Source organism: Miniopterus schreibersii (assembly GCF_964146895.1).
Source record: "Miniopterus schreibersii genome assembly, chromosome: 12".
Lineage (NCBI taxonomy): Eukaryota > Metazoa > Chordata > Mammalia > Chiroptera > Miniopteridae > Miniopterus > Miniopterus schreibersii.
The window spans coordinates 52,066,047-52,091,630 of NC_138112.1; the positions used below are offsets into that span (position 1 = coordinate 52,066,047).

Here is a 25,584-nt window from a genome sequence, read left to right on the forward strand (position 1 = left end):
AAGGTGTGAAATGAAAATTAGTTGAATGTATTTTTATTATATCATCAGAATTTTTAGAATATAATTAACTGGTTGCTACTGGAGACCCTGTAAACTCAGGAACCGTGGGTTTAAGAGGCTGGCAGTGTTTACGAGAGCACCGGGTCCACACACTCTCCTGCCTGCATGGGTGCAAAGCCTGCTGTTATTGTCACTGGACACTGGGTGTCAGTAACTTGACCTGGACTTGGAGGAAGGAAGGAGGGAGATGGAGGAGGGGACCATGGGAAGGGACACAATTTAAATTTTGCATTGAAAGGAGCTGACAGGACATCATTGAGGGAGGAGGGGACACTGCAGTCCTGGAGAGGAGTTGTCCTGGGCAACAAACCCTGGGGGAGGCTGTGGAGAGCTGGGCTGCACTTTCTTTCTCTGTGGCCCTTTGTTCCTGCTTAGCTGAGCCTCACAGCTGCGAATGCCCTTCAGGCAAGAAGCAACAAGTCGCAGGCTGAAGCTGCTTCTGCTGGTGGCCAGACGAGGCAGAGGGCCATGCTCCTCTTTCCTGGGCTGCTGTTGCCACCTGCAGACTTGCTTTTAATGGAACCTGGACCCTGTTAGGAACTAGGACTTGAGACTTGTCCACCAGCCCTCCCCCTGCACTGGGCACTTCCCATCTGAATGCCTGGCAGCCAGTCTCTGGTCCTTGGCACTCTGCCCACCGTGGCCTTCCCCCTCTTGTTGCCCTAAGGGCTGCGTGTTGTGAGTCAAGTCACTGGGCAACCAGGTGCCTTCAGAAAAGCCCAGTGCTCTCTGGCAGCTACTGTTCATTCCAGCCAACGCAGCAGAGAAAGCAGGGTGTAGGGCTCAGGGGGACCCATTCCAGCCTCTACCAGCCCCTGACAACTAATCAAGCTCCCTCTAAAGGCTCCTATGGAATATTCTAGGGCCAGGTAGATACCACCTCACCTCTCGCTCAGGTGAGAGCTGGTAGCTCCTCCCTGTTAAATGCGCATCTCAATGCGCTTTCTCCAAGTGAGTTTTGCAATAAAAGAGCTGTCACTGTGAACAGGTGGGACAGGAGTGAGAGCTCCTTCACTTGCTTCTGTTGCTGCTGCTGGCTCAGGGACAGGAGACAAGACAGGTGAGACCTGCTCTTCCCTCTCAGGAAAGATTCTAAACTAAGGTAATGCTTTTCACGGAATCCCGGGATTTTGTGGTTTCAGGCACTTGTAGTCGTGAAAGTATTTTTTTCTTTCTAACTGCTTCCCCTCTAGGCTGTAAAAGCTCTTTTTTTTTCTCTTTTATTCTCTTAACTTTCCAAGCTCCGTTCAGGAGTTGCTACACCTTCAGATTGTGACATGTTCCTCATTTGCAAACCTTAGCTGTGTCTGGAAGCAGGGCTGCAGTGGAGCTGCCAGGAGCAGGAGGGAAGGTTCCCAAGTCATCGCACTACATCAGACATCGGGAAACTGGGGGCAGGTCAGTCTGGGATGTGACGGGCACCGGAGGCTCCCTCCCCAAAGGACATTTAGGGTCAAAGCTGACATTTCCTTTCTTTGGTATGTTTTACGTGGTTTGGCGCCTTAAGCACATCTGAGAACAGGTATGACTGAGCTCAAGTTTCCTTTATTTGAAGAGCCTACAGATTCAGGTCTATGGATTGGGGTTGGGGAGAGCATCCAGTTGGAAATCCAGTCCCGTAGATCTCATAGCCATGTGGGCTGCAGTGGGGATGGTCCAACAGGCATTTGGAATAGACTTGACTTTGGAATGCAGTGGATCTGATTACTTCTTGGCAGCTTCTCTTTCCTAATTATGTTTGGCTTAGTCTAGCAGTCAAATTACTTTGCAATCCCTAAGCTGATCCAGAAAGCATACAGAGGGGACAGAGAGAACACTGTCTTAAAAGCGGACTGGATGGTGGGGGAGGGCAGGTTCTGGTTGGGAATGAAAGAAAGGTGACTGCATATTAGACCTTGGCCCGTTGTTAAGCCCAAAAAGCTGGATGTAACAAGCTTTTTTAGAAAGGTTGTTGCGCACGCTTTTAGTTGTTTTGCTCCCTAAATGTAGCTTGAGGAGAGATATGACAGATATTGATTTTATTGAAAATATAAAATTTCTCATAATGAATATATGTTCTGGTTCAAAGATGTAGAGATCTTCTTAAATCCAGCACATCAGTAAAGGAATGCCTTGATAATTGGAGTTCTGATCTGAATGTGGTAATTCCACCAGAATAAAGCTAAAGTTTTCCCTTTTATAATTTAGAAAGAAGTCTCTGCATAAAATTTGACACTTTAAACAAGGTAGCGAGCAGAATGGTGAACCTGCTCAAGAGAATGGACTGGTTCTTCTAATGGCTTTATAGAATTTGTAATTCACCTGAAAATATATTCATAAATTGTTAAGTAGCTTGGCCACTTATTAAATTAAAAAATAAAGCAATCTCTAAGTTGAAGGGCCTTATGCAGCAAATATAATGAATTGAGCATGTATACATTCAAGAGATAATAAAGTTCAGACACTACTGATAAAGCCTGGTCAACCTCAACCTTACCAAGTGGATATTAATTGAGTTTTATGATTTAAAGTTTGAAATATAAAAGAATAGTAATATTTTTAAGCCTTTATGGTGTAATGTCTGGGAAACAACTTTCTGTCCTCTTCCTCCAGTGATGAAATAAATACACTATGGTGAAGTCAACTAGCAACCAACAGTCTTGAGATTTTTAGCTACTATTTTAATAGTATTTTTTTGGTGAATTGAATTTATTGCCTGGAAAATTATTCAACTACAGATTCTCCATGATGTACTACTAGGCAGTAGCCAAGAATTCCTATTTTCTCTGCACCTCCCCAAGCTCAAGATTATCTCTAAAATGGGAGTGACGATACTGATCTCATAGGGCTGTCAGGGAGATCAAATAAGGCTAACACACAGAAAGCACTAGCAGGGTGGCTAGAACATAATAAGTGCTGAACAAATGGTTTTACATATACATCTTATACACATGCACCCATATGACATGTACGTTTTTTGCATTTTCATCGTTTTCTGATCCTCCCACCTAGAAGCAGGAGGTCAAACACATTAGAGGATCCTGCTATAGGACAGCAGGCCTGATGACTTACCTAAGGAAGGAAAGATGAAATTTAACTGACATTTAGTAACATGACACTGATATTTGATAACATGAGTTCACTCTATTCTTGTCTTCTACTAAAAAAAAGTCAAGAAATAACTACTTTTTATGTTGAATGGTGAGTAATCTAGCAGATGAATCAGCCTTCTCAAGTGCATATTATTAATCTCCATTAATTTTAATGTTATGTATAGTCACTATGACGTTTCTGCATCAACTTCCTGAGAATCCCATGTAAAACCTATGATTCAAATTAGTTGTAATTAGCATTTGAGAAGTGTTTGCACTCTCTTTTATTAGCATTAGAAAATATTCACTTTATATGTGCACATTAGACTGGCAAACCTGTTTTGGGACAACCTCTCCCACTACCATCAGTGTGGGCTTGGACAAGTCACACCCAACATCTCCAAGCTTCCATTTTCCTTGCACTGGACCCAGAGATATCACAGGTTGTATCTTTCTGGTCCTAAGTTTATTTTTATTTCATTTCTAATATCAATGCATAAAATACCTTTCAGAGCTACTTTCTTGGCTTTCCAAACAGTGCTGGAAAAGCCAGCTGACAAAATTTGTATTCATCAAAATTTTAAAAGATCAAAAAAGATAGAAGCTACACCCATTACTAAAGTAAGATAATGATCTCTAAAACAAACAATTTGGTTGTGCCAAACAAGAGTTCCAAGTAAACTTCCGTAACACTGAAGGGGGGAAATAGGTAATTGAGTTAGGAAGGAACACACACACACACACATATCAAAAGATGGGATGAATTTTTTTTTTTTAATATATCTTTATTGATTTCAGAGAAAGGAAGGGAGAGGGAGAGAGAAATAGAAACATCAATGATGAGAGAGTAATCGATTGGCTGCCTCCTGCATGGCCCCTACTGGGGTTGGAGCCTGCAACCCGGGCATGTGCCCTGACCGGGAATCAAACCCCGATCTCCTGGATCCTAGGTTGATGCTCAACTGCTGGGCCACACCCAGCAGGGCAATGGGATGAATTTTTTAAAAATCTATGCCGTCAGATGGGAATCTCCACCAATCCAAGCTCTGTTTTTCAGGCCAGGAAAAACTACTTCTTCCCCCCAAAATCAATGTGATATTCTATAAACTAAATTATCATTGTGGAATAAGTAGAACACAGAGATAGAGAGATGGGGGGAGGGCAGATGTACTTTTTCATTTCTCTTTTCTCCAGAGAAACACAACAGTTTATCAAATAACTAAATGGCCATGATGCTTCAAAAGGGCTCACTTTTAACAAGTCAAGTGGACTAAATTGGAAAACAGATTTTAACAAATTACACTCATATACAGCTTATAAATTTTCAGAAAGAATTCACTTTCAAATACTGATAAACCTTGAATTTTTCTTTTTCAATGTTCATCACATTTGCCCCAATAGGCCTTTACATAAGCCAGGGACATTAAAGAGGGGCACTGTTTTCCCATTCTTCCATGCTTTGGTTTGGATTGCCATGCACATTTGTCATAAAGCTGAGAAAGGGACTGTCAAGAGTAGAAATGACCTGCCAAGTTCCTTCATAGATACTCAAACAATTAACTTCAGCAACACCCATGTCTTTCCAGTTCTTCCACACTCCCATGTGCCTAGGGCAACCTCCCATCAGCCACGGTCCAGATGGTGCAACCTCTCTTGAAATACCGTCCTGAGGATATCCATTGGTCGGATGGGTTGTGGGGGAAGAGTCTTGGGTTCCCCTAATGTCTGGAAAAGTGCTTTTCCCTCTCCAGTTCAAATAAGCTAGGTAGAAAGAGGAGAAAAAAGAGAGACAGAAAGCTTAAAGTGGAAGTTTGGGTTATAATTAGTGTTTGTTGGTGCAGATGTCTGCTGGTGTGATCACTTCAACAGTAAGTAGGACATGGGCACAGGGCCATCTATAAGTACAGGAACAATGTTTATTGTGGTGAAAATGCACCCTTCGAATAATGTATCCATTAAGATTCAATGTATCTGATTTCAAGTTTTATATAAATCCTTTCAATCAAAACATGTTCAAACCCATTCATGAACGCAGTACAGAAAACGAGTTGAGTTTAGAATATGGACCAACACACATGGAACTTGGATGATAAAAACAAATGAGGAAGATTTTTTTTCTTAATTGACTTACTCCCTTGGAGAATTTGAAACGGCTTTTACCATCATCTGTATGCTTATATTCCCTAACCTCCTTCTTTGCTGCTTATTTGGATAATTGCAGTAGATTTTTCACTGGGTTGCAATGAAGATTCCATATGTTAATATACATGAAGCACTTAGAACAGTGAGAGGCATGAAAAGGCATTCAGTAAACTGTTACTTCTACTGTTACTATTATTGTAACCTTACCATCAGTATAATTAAAGCAAATATTCTTATTTTAGAACCCTCGACCCTTCAGTCCATGGGCCAACACTTTATCCACTGAGCCACACCAACCAGGGTTATAGTAATTGCTCTTTTTAAGCAAGCTCACAAAAGGATTGTTTTCTTGCAGAATCAGGGAATAAAATCATAAAATGGTTTTTAATGAAAGAGCCAAAGAAAAACTGATGTGGACGAAAACTGAGGGGCAATTTCAAATACAAATTTGCAACATTGCTCACACCTCTCCTTCCAGTTTCTCCTTCTGCATTTTCATGCCCACTGACCAAGTTTATTCTGAACCTGGTTACCACAAAAACTCCAAGCAATTTCTCTAAATCTAGTGGGTTTTACCTGCTTTCAATACACTATAACACTCTTAGTATCATCTCCCTTGCCAATCTCCTGCCTGAAAAAAAATGTTTAAAATCTTCCACTGATAACAAAATAAAGCTCAGACTCCTTTGTGCCTAGCGCTTCTTGATCTGGTAACAACACACCTTGTCATTTCTTTTAACCTGTATTCTTTCTCATAGCCTTTGGCTCCAGCTAAACCAAATATTTTCTCTTGTTCAAACTCCATACTTTCAGATCTTAGTTCCTTGACTCATTCTGCCCCCTCTCCTTGGAATGACCTTCCACAGTTTTTTCTGCTTGTGAGCCAACCTATCCATATTCAGAAAAACTGGCAGATAGAGGTTTGCATGCGTAAGGAGTTTATTCTTTTCTTGTGTAAAAACAAGTCCCAACATGACTGTCTGATACTGAGAACATGATTTCACAGAACCATGGGGAGCCCAGGCTACTTTTAGTTTTAACCTTCTGCTTTTTGCCTCATGTTTGCAAAACGACTGCCCCCTCGCTCAGACCACATCTATATTCCAGGCAGGAAGGAGGGAAAACAGCATGTGGCAGCTAAGTCTACTTCTTTTTAAAAAATTTCTCCATCCAGCAACTTCCAAATGTATTTCACTGGCCAGTATTATGTTACACGCTAATCTTAAGTACAAGAGAAGCTGTGAAACAGTGAATTTTTAGTCACATGCTCACTAAAGGAAGAAAAAATAAGGCAGAATCAATATACATTCAGTGACATTGATCTCAAAGCCTTTAAGACTTACTCAAATTGCCATTTTTCTCTAAGGAGGTGTCCTGCTATTTGTGCCCAGTCTGATTTTTTTTTTATCAACTTTCATAATTATTTCACTTTTCCCCGAAACCTAGAACTTCATGGTGATCTTTTGTACCCTCTAGCGCAGCCGTCACAAAGAAGATGCTTAGAATATATTTGATTAAATTTAACCTTATAGATGAGGAGGGAAAAGAGAACCGTTTTTCTGTATTTAAGTGCAGTTCTATTCCACTGTAGTAAAAGCGTGACTTAGGGAACCTGGCCAAGGACAGGCGACCTGCTGCCAGAGATGGCCTACAGCCTATTTCTCTCCAGCCCGTGAGGTCAGGATAGCATTTACATTCCTACAGGGTTTGGAAAAATAAAACGAGACTATGCAGTAGGGACTGTAAGCCACCTGCAAACCCTGAACTATGTGCTATCTGCCCTTTTACAATAATGATTGCCAACCCCTGACTTAGATAAAATTTACTGCACTTCTCTATTTTGTCCATGTGTGTAATGTGTTAAATGAACTAGTTATACTCTCCCAGACTTACTGGAGTCATCACTGTCCTTTGAAACCACTCATGTGAGAAAACCTGCCAGCCTCCCATTCTGTCAGGAAAACTAAATGCCCTACTCACTCCGCAGAGAAGCTGATATTTGGATTTCCCGAGGGCATGTTTTCCAATCTATGAGATAAACACCCAGGTTTGAACTAAATTAGATTTTTTATTATTTTTTAGGTAATAGTGCTCTCCTGTTGCTATATAAATTAAGAGAAAGTAGATGGGGGTTCCCAAGTAGGAATAAGCACGAATCCCAAAGAGTTGTATTTTCTTTCCATCATTAGATAACTTTAGAGGAATTTGGCTAAATGAAGACAGCAGTGTTTTTTTTTCCCCTTGCCTCTGCTTTATAACCTGACTACATTATCTAAGCTAATGATTTGAGAGAGTATATGTAAAACAATCACCTAAAAGCTGCTTTATTTTAATGTTGTGGGAAGTATTTTTCTAAGTTATTTTAATGATGTATAAAGTTTATCTATAAGTTTAAGGGAGCTATTTTGTTTCTGTTTTGCTTATCACTGAACCCTCCATGGACAATTGCAGTGCCTGGTACAGATACTTGCTAAGCAGTCACTGTGTGTGTGTGTGTGTGTGTGTGTGTGTGTGTCCGCGCCTCCCTTTCATTCTAAGACCAGGAAGCCTTGTTTCCATTGTCACATGTCACCTTCTATTAATGACGAGCTAATTTTAATGTGGAAGAAGTTAAGAAGTTCTACTTCTTCAGTGTAAGTTGTATTTCTTCCACATAAGGTTAGAGTCCTGGAAAATCACAGATGAAGAAAGTGAGGTTTAGAACATTGACGCGCTTTCCGAAGGTCAAATTTATAGCCATGGTTGGAACTGGGATCAACACTGAGGCGCTCAGTCCACGGTACCAAGGTGCCCCTCTTTCGCTTGGTTTCCTTTCCTGTCAAATCCGCATGTTCTCAAATGCGGGGGATTTCTTAGTGAAAAGAAGTGATGTGTTCCCAAGTAAAGTCATGAAGGTATTCATTAAAGAATTGGATAAGCTAACAAAGATATCAAGGCGCACTCTGTTGAAACAGAAAATCTCAGAGAACAAACAAGTTCCCTGCAGAGCTAGGAATGTAACTTTTATATTATTACATCGAGAAAATGTACTATATAAATAAAAAAAGATAGACTAGAAATAGCACAATGTACTGGATTACAGTAGTACCTTTTAAAATTAAAAATTAATAGTCCCCTTATTAGATCAAGCTTACTAATTTTGTGTCATAGAAACCCTGTTTTTCAAAAGGCCTGTGCAGCCCTGGCCAGTGTGGCTCTGTTGGCTGGGCCTTGTCCCCTGCACCGAAGGGTTGCCAGTTCAGTTCCCGGTCAGGGCACATGCTCAGGTTGTGGGCATGATTCCCCGTTGGGGGTGTGCAGGAGACAGCTGATCAATGTTGCCCTCTCGCATGGATATTTCCCTCCTTTCCTCTCTCTCTAAAAATCAATAAACTATTCTTTTTTTAAAAATGGCATCAGTTAAAATGGCACAGTTACGATTGTTGTGCTTTCAATTTATGGAGCATTTTCCTCCCTTAAAAAAATTCCAGAGCTTTCTTACAAACATAACTATAAAAGAACACATGTCATTGGTTCTGAATTTATTATCTAAAATGTCTGTGAGGAAAACCAGGAATTATTTGCATCCTGACTCAGCATGTTTACCTTATCAACTTTTAGTCCCTGGGTTTCTGTTTACCGCATATGACATGCTCTCACCAGAACAAAGGTCCCGGCGCTGACAAGTCAAACAGCAAACTCTGGCAGACGAGCAAATAGCCGAATCCAGGGTCTGCTTGAATTGCTCCCACTCTTAGCGGTCAAGTTCAGGCCCAGTCTGCCTGAGATGCCTTTTAACACTGATTTGTCCTAGCAGGTAGCTGACGAGATTTACCTGAGACCTCAGGACCAGAACCATGCGCTGTGCCATCCAGAAGGCAGAAGTGCTGGACGGGGCCCACCTGATGCAGATTCTCTGGCAAGATGGCACAGAATCCTTCTACCCCGCCGTGTGGCTCCGAGACAACTGCCAGTGCCCCGGCTGCTACCTGGACTCCGCAAAGGCACGGAAGTTTCTGGTGGAATCTCTTGATGTGAACATTGGTATTAAAGACTTGTCGTTTGACAGAAAAAGGGTAATTATCTCTAAATTATTTCTCCCTTCCCTCCTAAAATACATAAAGGGGTTGGTCTCCAATAATTTAAATGATGAATTATTTTTTCATTTGGTCATACATATTATCAGGTTTGTACAGTGCTTGGTGCAAAGTAAGCCTGATCAGTAAATGAAAGATTTCTGTAGTTATTACTATTATTTTTATTACTACTACTATTTTTAATAAACCCTATAGTGTTCATTATTCCTTCAGTGAGTGGCAGCCTTGAAGACACAATCCAACTAATTCTGTAATAAAAAGAATGCTTCTGGGCCTCAGTTTACTCCTCTGTAACATAGGGATATTAACAGAATTCATTCAGAGAGAGATGATGTGAGGATTCAATGAGATAATATGGGTAAAAATGTTGAACATGGCGCCCATCACATAGTAAGCACTCAAAATTAGTGAGCAGATGTACAAGGCTTGTTCTAGAACTCCCAAAAGCATAGCTCTCAGAACCACAAACTAGATGTGGCCACCACCCTGTGTTTCTCTCTTCCAAATACTAGGATACAGTTACTAGAAAAGCAGATGTGACCAGCAAGGTCATCACCTCCCCCCCTTGCCTTCATCTCTACTTGAGGACTTTCCTCCCAGGGTTCACGGCGTAGTAGCTGTGTGACCGTAGAAAGCGCATTTACTCTTACGTTCCTCACCTGAAATAATGGGAGTGATAGTAGTGCCCTCTCCCTAGAGTTGCGGGAGGACTAATGAGTTATGTTTGCAGTGCTCCTTATATAGTATGCACTCAAAATGGTGTTATTTTTATTATTATTATCAGCCAGACCACATCGTTACTATTTCTGATACTCTGGGCAGGAATATTAAGTGATACCTAACTTCAAGTCATTACAGAAAGTTTAGAAGCACAGTTTTAGGGAGCAGACAACAAGAACGTCAGATCCAGCCAGGTTTTATTTCTTGTGTGATATGTCAGGGGCCTCGGAACTCAGATGGATCCCCTTGGCTTTCAGTGACCTTGTTACCAAAAGCATATTCTGTGCCTGTGCATACATAGAAAATAAAAAAACAGATCCCCTGATTATCTTAAATGACATTCAGAAACAGGGCGATAGTGGAGAACTGATGTATACAGAAGCATAATATACACGTGGGTGATATTTGCTTTCTCTGTTATAAGGTTCTTATCACCTGGCCAAACGAACATTACAGTGAATTTGAAGCTGACTGGCTGAAGAAGAGATGCTTTTCGCAGCAGGCCAGAGAGAAACTCCAAAGAGAATTGTTTGTCCCAGGTAACCTTGTCATGGTCTCCAAGGTCGTTTAAAACTTGGATGGGAAGAAATTTGCTCAGAAGCAAATTCAAATTCTCGTGTTTCGTTAAAATATTATGGTAATTTATGGGCAATGTTTATGGCAATGTTTAATGATTTACCAACACAGGTTATTTGGATAGTGATGAAAAGAAATAGAGATCCATTTACACATTCTAAAGGGACAGGAAAGAAAGAAATACAGCAAACCCGTATCCTTGTCATGTACAGTGAAACCTGGCAGACAGGCCCTCCGAAAGTGCTCGCTGCAAGGCTGTGGGGCAAACCAGAGCTGCCCTTCTTAATAACTTGACCTAAGGCCAGGGTAGCACCAAATAAACAAAGCAGGAGTTCCTAACCCGGTATCCACAGATAAATCATGCGATCCATGAACCCCGTGAAGTGATATGTAGCATTGTGTGTATATGAGCGTGCGCGCGCGTGTGTGTGTTTGAGTGTGCACAGCAAATTTGCTTGGGGAGAGTGTATTTGGGTCTCAAGGGAATCTGTACCACATGAATGTTCAGAAAATCTGTGATAAATGGATTCTATGGGGGAAAAAAGATGTCATTCCTGAGCAGAGAGACAAAATAAAATAAATACTTAACATAGGTAGAAAGCTCCTTTTAAAATATGACTTTTAGGAGAAACACAATGATGACAGCTCACGCAGAGGCACTGGAGAGAAGTGGGAAGTGTTAATAATTCACTCTGTGTATTTTGAAGATTTCTATCAAAGATTATGTGGGTCAAAGGCAAATTCTAACAACATAATGATTCTTAGGTATTTACTAGAATCTTGACTTCTACAAACACACTAACGAGGCAAATTTCCCTGAACTTCTTTTTCCACTGTTAACCAGCAATATTGGACCTCTGCCTCTGTGAACAACTGACCAGGCTACTTGAATTTTGTAACACCTCTCTAAGAATTCTGGGTCATACCCCAAGAGAGAAACATTACCTTGCTCCTTTCAATTCTGAAACCCTCAGACGTGTGCGGTTACTCTCCGTGGTTTTAAATGCTAGACTTATAACAGTTTACTGGGTATGGAAATGTTATTAATTAATCAGCTTGAACCACACAGCCTCACCTTGTCCTATGGTTATCAATAGAGTATGACTGTTCCTTTTGGTTCCAGCATAGGCCAGTCTTGTCAAGAACTAGGCCCCTCTATTCCCTTAGTCTCACCATTCTGACAACTGACAAGATTTTGTTCTAGTGCTTTCTTTCTAAACCACCAGGAATCCATTTTCCTCTTTATCGAGCCCAGCCAGCCGGTGGGATCCACACGGGTATCCGGGGAAATATGTTTTCCCTGCCTTCCCCAGTGAGTACACTGCTAGATACTTCAAGGACTCTCCAGTTACACAACTGAGTGGCAACTGGGTCATGTAGCAGAATCACGACTATTATTATTTTTTTGTTTATTTTAAATTTCTTCTGGTACTCAAAATATTTTTCTTTAACCCTGCCCTCATTTTGTAATCCTGTTGGATTTTACTTTCATTTCCTTCAGGCTCTTCTTTTAATTATTCCAGGGAATAAAAGCCAACTTTTCATTATTACTGCTTAAGCTGTTAAGCATTGTAAAAGGGTATGGCCACCCCCCACCCCCATTAATATTTCTTGACGAGCGCAGTTTATGGCTTACATTTCTCAATACTATCAGGCAGTAGTAGCAAAATGGAAATGATACTACGACTCAGTTAAGTAGTGGAAAAAACTGGTCACACTGCAATCATGAATAATATAAGGAGAGCTGGCTGCTATTAAAGACACTGGAAAATATTTTAATGGTTTAAAACAAGATCAGATTTTTCAAATATATTCTCAGGCTGTACAGTTGATGGGTTAAAGAAGAAATTAATGGGCCTTTTAGAATATTGCTTCTCTGGCTTTTTGCCTGTAGAATTTGACAGGTTATTTTACTGCCATTGCGTATTTTCAAACATTTGTACTCCAGAACATGTAAACAAACTCGGTCGCATTTGTGAAAGGACTTTGTTTTGTTTTCAGTCCTCAGTGGCAATTTTTCCTCTGCTGCTCTTTCCTTGAGTGAGGAAAGCCTTTTAAAATCTGGCGTCAAGATGCAGACCACTTTCCCTTGATCTTTCCTTGGCGCTGGATGCTGAACTTGAAAATGAAAAGACAGATGATATCAGCCAGAAAAGGCTCTTGTCATGGGACACACACAGCTGGAAGGAAGACATGGATAAGAATCATTGCTTCACAATTTTCTCTTTAGTGGCACATAGATTGGGCGCCTATTTTGTGCTGGGAACTCTTTAAGGAAATACCAAGTTTAAAAAAAAACCTGGATTCTGTTCTCCAGGATTTATCAAGTCTAGAAGGGTACACAGCCATGAGAACAAATAAATATAATGCGTTAAGTCCCTTCTGGCCCACACAGAAGGTGAATTATAACATAGAGGAAGGAACCTGAAGAGATAAGGAAATGGTCCCCCAAAGGGAGGGCATGCGTGAGCTGGGTTTGGAAGAATCCGTTTGTCAGGCAAAGATAGAACATAAGGAAATTCTCGACAGAGAGAAAGGCCCATGGAAAATCACAGAAGTGTAAAATAGCAGGGTAGGTTTAGGAAACTGCAATTAGTTTAATGTTGCCACCGGAGTTAAAATTATTAGTCCACAAAGAAGCAGGAAGGGGCCCAACCAGGAAGCGGCTTAAGTGTCCAACTGAGAGTCTCAGTCCTAAACCCTCGAGCAAGGAAGATTTCTCGGCACAGAGCTCAGGGATATTCCCTTCCATTGGCTCTCAGGCTTATTTTATAAAGCCATAGAAATGAGTTTAAGATCTTTATAAATTTAATAAGAAGATTGCTTTGTTTTTTAGAATGCATTTTACATTTTCAGAGATGTGTCTTTCTGATTTTGACCAAATGCATATAATTTCTCAAATGCTTACAAGCTTGTGAACGTCTCCTTAGCTTCATTTTTCTCTTGTTGCTTTCTCCCCTCCTCCAAGGTACCCCTTTGGTTCTTGGTTTGTATTTATTTTACAAAGGACCATAAAGTGGTTGGATCTGTGTTGTAGACAGGTCTTGGTCTGGTCATCTGTGTTGAATGGACTGGTGTGGGGAGTGCCTGTGAGCCAGGTGACCATAGCATGGCCTAGAAATGATCTTGTAAAAAACATTGAGAGCTTAAACTAGGGAAGTAGCAGAGAGGATGGGAGTAGAATTTGTATTCAAGAGAAACATATATTGACCTATAGGATAGGAAGTTGGTGGCCCTGTTCTTTAATCTCTACTAATTTAAAAACTGACTGATGAAAACTAACATGTGTACATATCCAAACATATGAATGAAAATTGAAAACTTTAATAAGATATTGGAAATATGAAGATTTTTTATGTAATTATATTTTAGCTTCCATGTGAAACTGACATAATTACACACTCGTTTTTGTGACTAACCTCAATATGCATCATTTCCATAATGCAATTGATAGGACTTAAATGGGAAAAAAATTATTATAAAATATGATCTTATATATATCAATCTAAATTTTTTTATTAAATTGCTGTTTATTTTTTTAATTGGCACATAATATACACAATAAATATGCCTAACTCCCATGTGATAGTTCACTCTTGTCTCTAAGCCTTGCCCCACCCTTCACTCATCCTTGAACCCCCCGAGTTAGGAGTCTGCAGTGCAGGGAAGCGATGGGCTGAGGATATTTGTTTCACATGTTGCTTGGTAATCACAAAAAGGTCTGGGAGTTTGTCTTTTTTTAGGCTGCCTTAGAATGACCCCACTGCTTCAGGGCTGCCAGGCCAGAACGGCTTCAGAACAGCTCTGTTAAAACAGCTGCATCAGAGCAATCAAGCCGCCGTGTCCCACACCCGGGTGTATCCCTCCCCAGAGAAGGACCAAGAAAGACTGCTTTCCTGAGGTCCCCCGCTCGCCCGGTGCTGCATACGTAGCAGAACAGCTAAACGTCTTCGTATGCTGAAGAGACCGGTCTCAGTTCTGTTTTGCCTATTATAGGTGAAATGGACCTACTGACTTTCAGAGAAATGTCTTTGGGGTTTTGATCAAATGAATATGGGTATTTCATTTTATTGTTATTTTTTTTAATCCTTACCCAAGGATATTTTTTCCACTGATTTTTTTAGAAAGAGTGGGAGGGAGGGGGAGAGACAAAGAGAGAGAAACATTGATTGCTTGCCTCCTGCATGTGCCCCGACAGGGTCAGGGGATCAATAGATCCTGCAACCTAGGTAGTGCCCTTGACCGGAATCAAACCCTAGACCTTTCTAAGCCCGAAATGGGGGATGGGCAAAGTGAGTGAAGGGAGTCAATTGTATGGTGATGGATGGATGGATGGATGCTGTGATCACTTTGTAGTATACACAAAGATCAAATTATTATGCCATACACCTAAAACTAATATAATGTTATGTACCTCAATTAAAAAATAATAGAGTATAAAAAATGTTTAAATAAATGATATCTTGGTATGTGTTTTTAATTATATTTTTTAAAAGCTGGTGTGTTTAAAGCCTTTAAAGAGTTTGAGAATATTTTTGAGAACCTAAAGCAAATCTATTTCAAGGAAGAATTATTACGGTCATTTCCTTTTCATGTTTTCTTCAGTATACTTGCCACACAAAAATTAAGGAAAATATACTAACTTTTTTACTCTTGGAAAAATAATTTTCCGTAGTTACACTAAAGTAAATTTCCTTCTTATTTTTTTATTTTTTCAAACAGAGTAAAAGTAGAATGGGCTTTCTTCAATGAGTGAAAAGCTTCCATTTCTCAGAAACTAGGCCTACTTTTTCTTACAGACCAGAAGGGAGTTTTATAACACTGGCAGTTGGACTCCAAACTTAGCATTTATAAATTTAGAAAATTTAAAAGTGTGGCAATTTCAAGAAGTAAAGTTGGACCACTTTATATGCTGGCTTCAAACCTGCACATACATTATATATTTAGCCTGCCATTTTTGCTAGTGCCTGCACATCAGGAGAATGGCAGAACATAGAACTGCACAACTTTAGTTTTGGGGTAATAAATAATCTTCATCATACTTAAGTTTCTTCTTTTAAGTTTCAGTCCCAAGCTTTTAAATGTGCCCATGGCAACAACAACAACAACAAAAATTAATCAAACAAATTAGATTATTTTTAACTTCCACTTCATTTAATGAATGCTCAGACTTTACTGTGTTCTTTTTCTCAAAATTCCCTATTTTTCTCAGTCTGTAACAAGAGAACAAGGTCGCACTGACATTGAGTGCTCTGGACCGTAGGTGTTGCTAGGTCTGTGATCTTGAGCAAGTCACTCAACCTTTCTATGCCTCCAGCTCTTTATCAGCATGATAGAAACAGTATCTGCTTACCCTCTAGAGTGGTGCAATGCTGAGTGAAGGGCAATGTCACACCTGAGGTATTAACTCAACCTTCACATTTCCCTTGAAGGCAAATGTAAATAACGATAGAGACCAGCGAGCCCTGAGATGCTTCTTGTCCCTCCTGAGCAGCACATTTGTTTGCACACATACAGAAGAAAAAACAAATGCTGAATCCTGTTCCGTTTTCCCTCTCCTCCATCCCCGTCAAAATTCCATGCCTATTGGCTGTCTGCCCGCAGAAGACTGATACTCAAAGGCTTATGGGGGAAAGATTGTATAGGTTGTCCCGCTTGCCAACAATTTAGTTGGGGCCTTTTATCATCTCATGTTACTGAAACAACATGGCATCTGTGGTCACACCCAGCTTGCACAACTCTGTAGGGTAATTTTCCTGACACCCCCCCCCCCATCTTCTCTCTTCCCCCTTGGTCTTTGTCTCACTGTGGCACCATGAAGTCCGAAGTCTTCCCTGGGGTTTTCCAATCATCCCACAATCCAGTGCCCCGCCCCAGAAGCATGTGAATTCCTACTTTCATCCAAGCTCTCTTTGTTTCCCAGATCACTTATTTCATTCTTTCTGTCTGGCCAGACTTCACCTCTCTATCCTGCAAGGCCTAATGCACAACCCAGTGAAGCCCTTTACCAGTGATTCTACCTTTTATTTATATGTATCCCTGAGCCAAACCATAAACTACAGGTAAGAAAGTAAGCCTGAGAAACAGGCATAATTTCACTGATAACACTAAAATGCAAGGCTGTAATATAACAATGTAAGCATACATTTTTTTTAAAAAAAAAAAAGAGTGTTAAAATTTGTTAAGAGAGAAAATGAAAGAGTGTCAAGAACTCTCTTCCCCTGTGAAACAGTGTTAGGAAAGGAGAACAGGCTTGGAGTCAGCAGCCTGGCTTTGACTCTCTGCTCTGTGACCTTGACTTAGTTTCATAAATGAGCTGAGCCTCACTTTTCTATATGTAAAAGAGGCAGTCCTCTCAGCTTTGGGATGTGAAGAATAAATGATAAAATGTGAGTACTGTGCTTCAACAGTGCCTGGACACTGTGTGTGTCAACACCTGTTAGGTCTTTCCCCTCTCCCTTTATCTTCCAATTCAGGAAGCCATGAGCTTGGAGCAGAGGCGTAGTAGAGAGCATTTGGGAAAGAACAGGAAAAGAGAGACAACAGTGGTATGATAAGATCTTATACCTGAGTTTCTCTTATGTGAACAATAATCATGTTATATTTCTGATTAAAAACATGAGAGTGCCTCAGAGGTGAGCTATTGCCCTGGAAATGATTTTGGTCATTCAGACATTAATTCAAAGTCTGGGCCAAAATTTTACCTTCCAGGCAGGTAGTTTGATTTTAATAAAATTAAAGATGGTAGAGAAAAGTCTGGTCATCTATGAGCTTAATTTCAATCCATGACTTAGAAATATTTGCTGAAGCTGGAATGGTCAGCAAACTTGGGAGAAAGTGGCTATTAACTAGTTAAGGATTGCTACAGATGGAAATTCCAGCAATCAGCAGATATATTCTATTTCATGTACAAGCTAAATACTTGGATGAAACAAATTGCAGACCCAAACTAGGCACAATCTCATGACCATATACAAGTAGGTAATCTCAATAGGAAAGATAAAGGAAAGGTACCTAAAGAGAGCACTATGCTCATACCAGGAGGAAACAGAGCCTCCAAACTGGAACTTCAATAGGGCATAATGGAAGTTCCTAGCTCAGAAAAAAGTGATCAAGCAAAATATATAATGGACAGCCAAAAGGGGGACTTATCAAATAATTTACTTGGAGCAATAAGAAAAAAATGAAAGAAAAAAAAAACAGAGGAAAGATGAACCTCCAATGGCCTTCAATGGTTTTAGATAACCCTGCTCCACACAATCTCTTCCATCTCAGTTGATGGCAACCCCATCTCTCTGGCAGCAGAATCAGCCGTGACTCCTCTTTATCTCTGACACTGTACATTCAATGTATCAAGAAAACCTGTCTGCTCTACCATCAAAGTGATCCAGAAGCCAATCCCGTCTCCCTGCCTTCACTACAACCCTCTGAACTACCAACATCATTTTCTCTCCTTTTCCTCTAACTCGTCTCCTGCTCGACCGCCAGTCTTCTTCACAATTTTTAAAGAATGTTATGTGTCTAGAATATTATCAACTCATTGAAGAAACCCCCTTTTCCATCCTCAGGGCAAGGACTGAGTACAGAGACAACTTTCTTGTTCTGATTACCATCAGTGTTATCAGAGAGTTCATTTTGTGCTAGAATTAATGTAGCATTTTATCAATATTTAATTTATTCAGAAGTATTAAAAAAAACCCACATTGCTATATGCCAGGCACTGAGCTCAGCACTTAACACTGATTTCTCTACTTAATCCCAGCAACACCTCCGCAAAGGCAGTGTTATTATTACAATCATTTTACACATGAGGAAATGAGGCTGATAGAAATGAAGTAATTAGTCCAAAGTCAAAGGGGCAAGAACCAGCAGAGCCCAGATTTAAATAAAGAGCATTTGTTCTATTAAATAGAACATCCTCCCCTCCTCTGTGTGGCCACAGCAGTCTGTGTGGGCTCCTCTCTCTGTGTCACTGCAGTTACTGCAATGAATGGTCATTGTCTGTGCACTGGCCGTCTTCCCCACTGGACAGTTGGAACCTAGGGAAACAACTAAGATCAGTAACCGTTTCTTGAGCATCTACCTTACTATGAATTTATTCAGCAAATATTTATGAGTGTCTGCTATGTACCAGGCATTGTCCTAGGTGCTGGGGATGCCGTGGTGAACAAAGCAGAGAGAGGCCTTGTCCCTAAAAAGTTTAAATCTTGGTAGAGAAAGTAATCAATACATTTACAAATATATCTGTACTACATCAAATGGCAATAAAGACATGAATGCAGGCAGACTGGTGAATGCAATGGTGTGGGTGTATGGAAGTTCTCTTCTGAGTCCTTCTATGTTTTTACTGAAATAAGAAGCCAAGTTGTCAGCTGAGCTTGAGTAGGAGGAGGAAGTGTGGGAGATTTGATGACAGACAATGTGAGAAACTGTCAGCGAGGGGACTATAAGAGTTAACTAGAGATTAGTGAGTGTGCAATAAGATCGGTCATCATAGTGTGTTTTTCTCCTGCCATATTCACATGCTCTGGTTCAAGTGCATATTTTATCAAGTACACTATGGTGAGCTCTTCACAGATATCATTTCATTTAACTTTAACAGCAACCATGCAAGTTGTTTTCATCCTGTAATTTCCGGATGAAGAAATTGAACTGAGAGAATATATCACTTTCTGAGGGTCATGCAGATGGGAAGTATCAGAATTCGTATGTGAATCCAGATCTGTTACCTTCAAACTTTGAGTTAATAACTTTGACACAAGGTCCCTATCAAATTGTACCAACATCTCAATGAACTAGCTTTGGAAACAAAGACTTGGGTGCCTGAAAAGTTAATATGAGTCAGCAGAGTTGAGACTGCCAAAAAATGATTAATGAAATTTGGGTTACATGAATGAAAACGTATTAGTGAGCCCACCATACAGGCATGGGCCAGATCTCCCCTCTAGTATTGCATCTGATTCAAGACACCAGTCCTCTCGTGGAGCATCAGCAAATGAACACATGATCCAGAGGAGATCAGAGAGGGCAGTGCAGGGGGGCCTGGGAGCCATAAAACATGAAACATATAGGTAAGAAAGGAGCTATTTAGTCTTGGAAAGAAAACTTAACACATCAACTGTCTTTGTACAAATCTCCAAGATTAACATATTCTATGTGATTCTGGAGCACAGAATTAGTGCTTAAAAGAAAGGTAACAGAAGTAGTTTCTGCTTCAGTATAAGGAAGAAGCTTGTGACAATGGGAGCTGTCCAACTGGAGACAAATGAAGGGTTAAGATATAAATATAATCCTCTTAAACAGTATGGGCTGCTCCATAGGGGGATGTGTGCTGTGTAATTGAGAGTGGTCAAGAGCAGTAAGACTGGGCTTTCTCTGCCTGGCAGCTTGGTTGGCCAGGACACATGGAAGGCCAGAAAGATCCAGGAGTGAGGCAATGCCCAGACGAACAGCCCTCAGTCAGGGAAGGATGGGCGTGGGTGGCCTGTGCATCTCCCCTTTCTTGCTCTGACGTGGGACACCTCTGAGTGTATCCTATGTGTTGCCATGAGGTCCAGCAGTGCTGAGCCAAAAGCAGTAACCGTTCATTAAAACACCTTCCAGGGGCTTCCTCTGTTGTCTTACTACCCCGCCTCCTCGTAGTGCCCCCAGGACACCTCCTTAATAAATTGCTTGCATTGAAATCCTCATCTTGGGTCAGAAGACCTCAATCTAAGTGAGGACACATGGCCAGGATCTTGAAACACGAAGAGTTCACTGGGCAAGAAGTAAAGTCACATCCAAGGGGGCTGGATCCCCTCAGTGTAGAGAAAAGTTCAATTTCCACTCAGGTGTCTTTCCTCTACTAGAAGACAGATTTTTGTTTTGACTGGACCCCTACAAGGTATTATAGGAAAAGACAGTAAGAGACTGGCTGATCCCCAGCACATTAGAGGAGCTATTTCAGAGCCAACAGCACAGTTCAGTGCAGGTGGACGGAAGGTCCTAAACTCTTGAAATAACACATTGCAGCTCAGCAGGCCGCACTCATGAATCCGTAACTAAAGAGCTTCTTTGTGTCTTTTCTTTTTCTGAAATCCAACTTAGAATCCAGGAATGTGATTCCTAACCCCAAGAAGGAAACCTTGTACAAATGGTTTCTTGAAAGCCAGCATGTAGCCTGTTCGTAAACTTTATGATGTGTGAAGCACATGTTCAAGGAAGTATTTATTAGCAGGCCCGTAAGTTAAATTAGACGGAGTGGTTCGTGCCTTAAATACTCCGTCATTTTCCATACTGTTTATGTACCCAGACCCAAGTGGGAAATTTAAATTTGCTTTCAGTGTATTTGCCTGACAAATGATTTACTCTCGTCAAACATATTTTCTTTGGGGTGCCCAGTTGGTCACGTTTGGCAGTTGAGGGAGACTGAAAAAATGCGTCTAAATTCCATTTTCAATGTTAAGGTTTCTGTGCAGATATCATAGAATGATTTCACTGGTGGGTTTCATGAAATGTAGTTTATCTGTCATGAAAACTAGAGTGGCTTATATTCGAAATACTGTGATAGGTTTGGAAACTGGTGAGCCACAGTGCTGTCTCTGAAAGTCACACGTAGCATTACCGAGTGTATGAGTGGCTCATACTAGGACACAGGTTCTGCACTGCCCTGTGGCCCTTGGTGGCTGATTTCTGCACAGCTCCTGCCAGGGCACACCAAAATGAGAGCTATAGCTGGAAAACTGTAAACTTCGCAGAACTTAAAAGTCTTTGTAACCAAACTCTGAAAGTAAAATGCTGTCCATCTGAATTATTTATAGTACATACCATGCTGTCTATGATGTTGATAGCCTTGCTTTATACCGAGTATCTTTGTGTGAATGTGGCTAATTTTATACATGTAAAGTATAACATGGATTGAAAGAATCCAACTTATTCTGTAGTTTTGAAAGAGAGGGTATTGTGTGTGCACTTGTGGGTTGGAGAGTGTGTGTGTGTGTGTGTGTGTGTGTGTGCTATTCTACCACAGGAAAGTGGCTCATGCAGAAACAAATCCACTGAAACAAGCTATAAATGTATACAGATGTGTTTAGTGTGTGCCCTAAGCAGATGCTTCTGGAACCCACAAAGTAGTCAAAATACAAACCCAAAGTTTTGAAAACACATCTAGTGAAAATGTTTCTTCCATCTCTCTTTATTATATTTCCTGGCCACACTCACCAAAGCTCTCTGGAAAGTAATAATGGCCTTAAGTGAAACAAAACTGGCATAGATCATTGAATTACAGTGGCATAAGTGAGAGAAGCCAGCTGATTTTTAAGCCTTGGTTCATTTCACAACAGGTGAAAAGCAATGCTGTTGTAGTGTTGTGCAATGGAACCTACTCACAGTGTTTTTTCTGCATTTCAAATCCTGACAAGGGCCAAGGTTTATCTTTAGACACCCAAGCTTGAACAAGTTCAGACAAAGAGTTCCCAATTGTAATGTGCTCTGCTTCTTTCTTTGCCTGGTAGATTTCTTTCAAAAGGAACAGAACAAGCTATGAACATTCAGACATAGAACATAAAAACACATGGGATGACCATATTTCAAGGCATCAAATGTTTATTTTATGTGTAGGTACTAAGATTACAGACTTTGGAATCAGTCACCTGGATTTGACCAACTAGCTCTGCAAATCATTAGCCACAGGACTTGGATCACTATTCCCTTCTCTGCAACATGAAAAAACTGAAAACACCTATCGCGTATATTTATTGTGGACATTAAAGGAAATAATATATAGGAAGCACCTAGCACTGTTCCTGACACCTAGAGAGTACTCAGCAAATATTAGCCATTTTTACTATTATTATTATTATTATTATTATTAGTCTACTATGTGGGAGGCACTGTACTAGGCTCCTTGTACAATCTCACTGTATTGTCAAAAAAAGACCTGCAAGGTAAATATAACTATGGCTATTTTATAAATTATGAGACAGAGGTTCAGAAAAGAGACCAAGAAACTAGCTGGTAAGAAGCAGGAAAATTATTTAAACCCAGGCCTCTTTGCCTCCATGCTCTTTCCTTTTTCATATTCTGTCTCATATACTACCGGTCACAGGTGACTAGGTAAGTTTAAGTTTACACTTGTCAATATTAAATAAAAAATTTAGTTCCTTAGTTCCACTTGCCACATATCAAGTCTTAATAGCCATATGTTGTTGCTAGAAGCTACGGTACTGGACAGTACAAACACAGGATATTTCCATCGTCTCAAAAGTTCCATTTGACAATACTGCATCTAGACCATACTCACTCTCCAGGCTGGTTTGTTCTCAACAGGACATAAGATTTTCTTCCAAATATTACAATGAAGGTTCATCAATAAATTATTTAACTCTTTGTAAGAAAGATAATACATTTGTTGTATGGCCACGTAGACAACACTAATCTATTTAACAGTCTACACAGCAATGAAAAATCTGTCCTCAGCCTGATCATCTCAGTGTCCAAGAACTAAGGGGATCCCCAGTTGTGGTTTAGACAATCTTATTGGTCAATAACCAGAACTAATGACAACAGGAAATCCTAAGGTAAATGTGAAGATGCCAGCTGAGTCTCTAACATCACATCCACCTCTAATACTCTGTGGGCCAATGCTTTTCATTTGGGGCCAATAAGCTTAAAGCTATTTTACACATTTTTTTAAGTTTCTAGATATAGTATACTTAGGGTAAGCTTTGGAAAGAGGAGACGGTGATGTGTTATTTATGTCCTTAACAGTGCTGGTTTACCCAGGAAATTTCTCTATTTACTGGAAGCCAAATGGCTTTTCTAGTTAGGCAGCCAATAAGCATTGTTTATGACATTTATCACCTTCTTTCTACAGACTTTCTTGATTGGTATCAGATATTACAATGTGGAAACTTTAAATGAAAAGAGCAAGTGGGATGATGGCAAAGCAAACAACCTCATCATTGAATATTCAAAACAAAGCCAAGTAGGGTACCTCTTTGACAAGAGGCTCTTTCATATAAAACCAGACCTGTTTGATTTTTAAAGAAATAGTTGAGAAACAGACCTGGCAAACTTCATGCATGTAAAAAAATAGCTGGCATCCCTAGAAGGAACGTGAGATAAGAGGTCAGAAGATCCGATGCCTCCCTGGTTTCCTGAACATATTTCAACTATAGCATCTATCATACTGTGTTTTAATTGTCAGTTTCCATGTCCAGTTCTCCCACAGACTATGAGCACCTTACTGCCTATCACAGTGCCTTGCAACATGGTAAAATATGAGGCTTATCAAAAAGATAAAGCAACAAATAATTGTTGAGTAGCTAATATAGTGAAGGAAAACCAAGAATTTGTATGTTAAACCACCCCCCAAAAAAGTATGATCATCCCCAAACCTTCTCACCTCATTGTCTGTCGTTGCTTCAGCCAACTGGCTTTGGCATAATACAAAATGGCCCATGTGCTGAGCTGCTCCACTTTGCAAAAGCGATTTGGTTGGCATTGACTTCTAAGGTTTTCTCAAATGTAAAAAGCACTTGATAAGTAATGCTTTAAAAAACTACAACAAAAGGAATAGATAAGGCTAGTGTTCTTTCAGTTCTGGTTGGTCCCAAAGAGAGAGAGGAGTTAAAGGAAAAATTAGGAACCTGTGACTGGATATAAACTTGACTTCCAGAGAAGATACAATAAGTCACTTTGGCCTGTGGAATGTATTCAATAATAAAGAATATTAATATCGTCCAAAAGAATTAATTCGGCAACCTGGAAGAACTAATTTACAGTTTGTAATTTAGGCCTCAGAAGTTCTGCCTCATTATGCAAGCTGTTAAGCTTAATAACCCAGAAACTTTGGCTACATTTGCAGGTATAGTCTGGTTGTGTCTTCCCACATGCACATACCTACTTACCTCTGCAAATGTCCTTATATCACTAGCTGGTAGAAGAGCAGGAAGTGGCTTCCTGCACCTGCCTGCATCTTTTCACTACTAAGGCCACTATCTGACTCTTAAGAAATCCCTGTTCTGCAGATATAGCCATGTTGACATCAGAGGGAATGATTTCCAGTCTATAGCTACTACAAGGGGACATTAAGGTTGTTTTCTGTAACATGACGTATAGTCCCCAGTTAGAAAAGTGAGGCATTGCTTAGATGATATTGAAATCATAAATTCTCATTCTGTCACTTGTTAGGAAGGTTTGCCTCCTCAAGGCAAATTCATTCCTGAAAAATAAAGAAATCAAATAGATTAGCTAGAGTTAAGTCGTTCCTGAATGCAAGTGTAATATCTGAGTTATTTCCCCTGGCAAAATTACATTTCCTCTGTGGTCCACTTCCTTTGGGAGATTGTGGTTTGCAACCAAATCATTTCTTATATTTGTTTTCCTTTCTTATTTTTCAAGAAAACATTTTTATGAGCATTTAAGATAAGGAATCAGAGAGCTAAGGCAGGCAGGTGACTTTATTTCCTGTGGCTTTGTCACCAAGGTGTCTATGCATTCCAGGATCACACATTTCATCTACTCTCCCAATAGCCAGCTTTTTCTGACTCCAAAGCACAATTCAACCCCCAGAGAAAGCTTCTTATCAGATGAAATAAGAAAGAAGGAACTGTACCTACCATGGGAAACACTCCCCCCATTCCCAAGATTAGGCACATGATGTTCTAGTCCACCATTCCAATCTTATCTATTTGGAGTTGAGCAATATGACCTGGCTGTTAAAACACACAGTGTTCAGGGTTATTTCTAAGCAGTGTCCAGACAGAGAAGCCCTAAGGACATACAGATTGAGCCATCCATAAGCTAAACTACACTCTCTCAACAAATGTGGTATAATGAATACCTGCCATGGATCAGGCATAGTAGTAAGCAGGGGGACATGTAAGTAGACTAGCATGGTTCCAGGGAGGAAAATCTGTTAACTTGGGCATTTGTAATATGACTGAAACTTTAAAAAT

The 25,584-nt window shown here is 40.3% G+C and overlaps 1 protein-coding gene across 4 annotated transcripts in view; it reads left to right on the plus strand.

Moving 5' to 3' along the window:
* Positions 1-753: 753 nt before the first annotated feature.
* The window catches only part of BBOX1 (gamma-butyrobetaine hydroxylase 1), a 50,200-nt gene continuing 25,369 nt past the window's right edge, over positions 754-25,584 (plus strand). The window contains exons 1-3 of one of the 4 annotated variants that reach the window (XM_081153248.1): positions 754-1,120; positions 9,070-9,328; positions 10,494-10,608. In XM_081153248.1, coding sequence (XP_081009374.1) covers positions 9,110-9,328; positions 10,494-10,608 — 334 coding nt within the window. In that variant the 5' untranslated portion in view covers positions 754-1,120; positions 9,070-9,109. Of the gene's footprint in view, positions 1,163-8,915; positions 8,984-9,029; positions 9,329-10,493; positions 10,609-25,584 lie in introns of those variants that run through there. The other 3 variants (XM_081153250.1, XM_081153249.1, XM_081153247.1) reach the window with 3 other exon arrangements.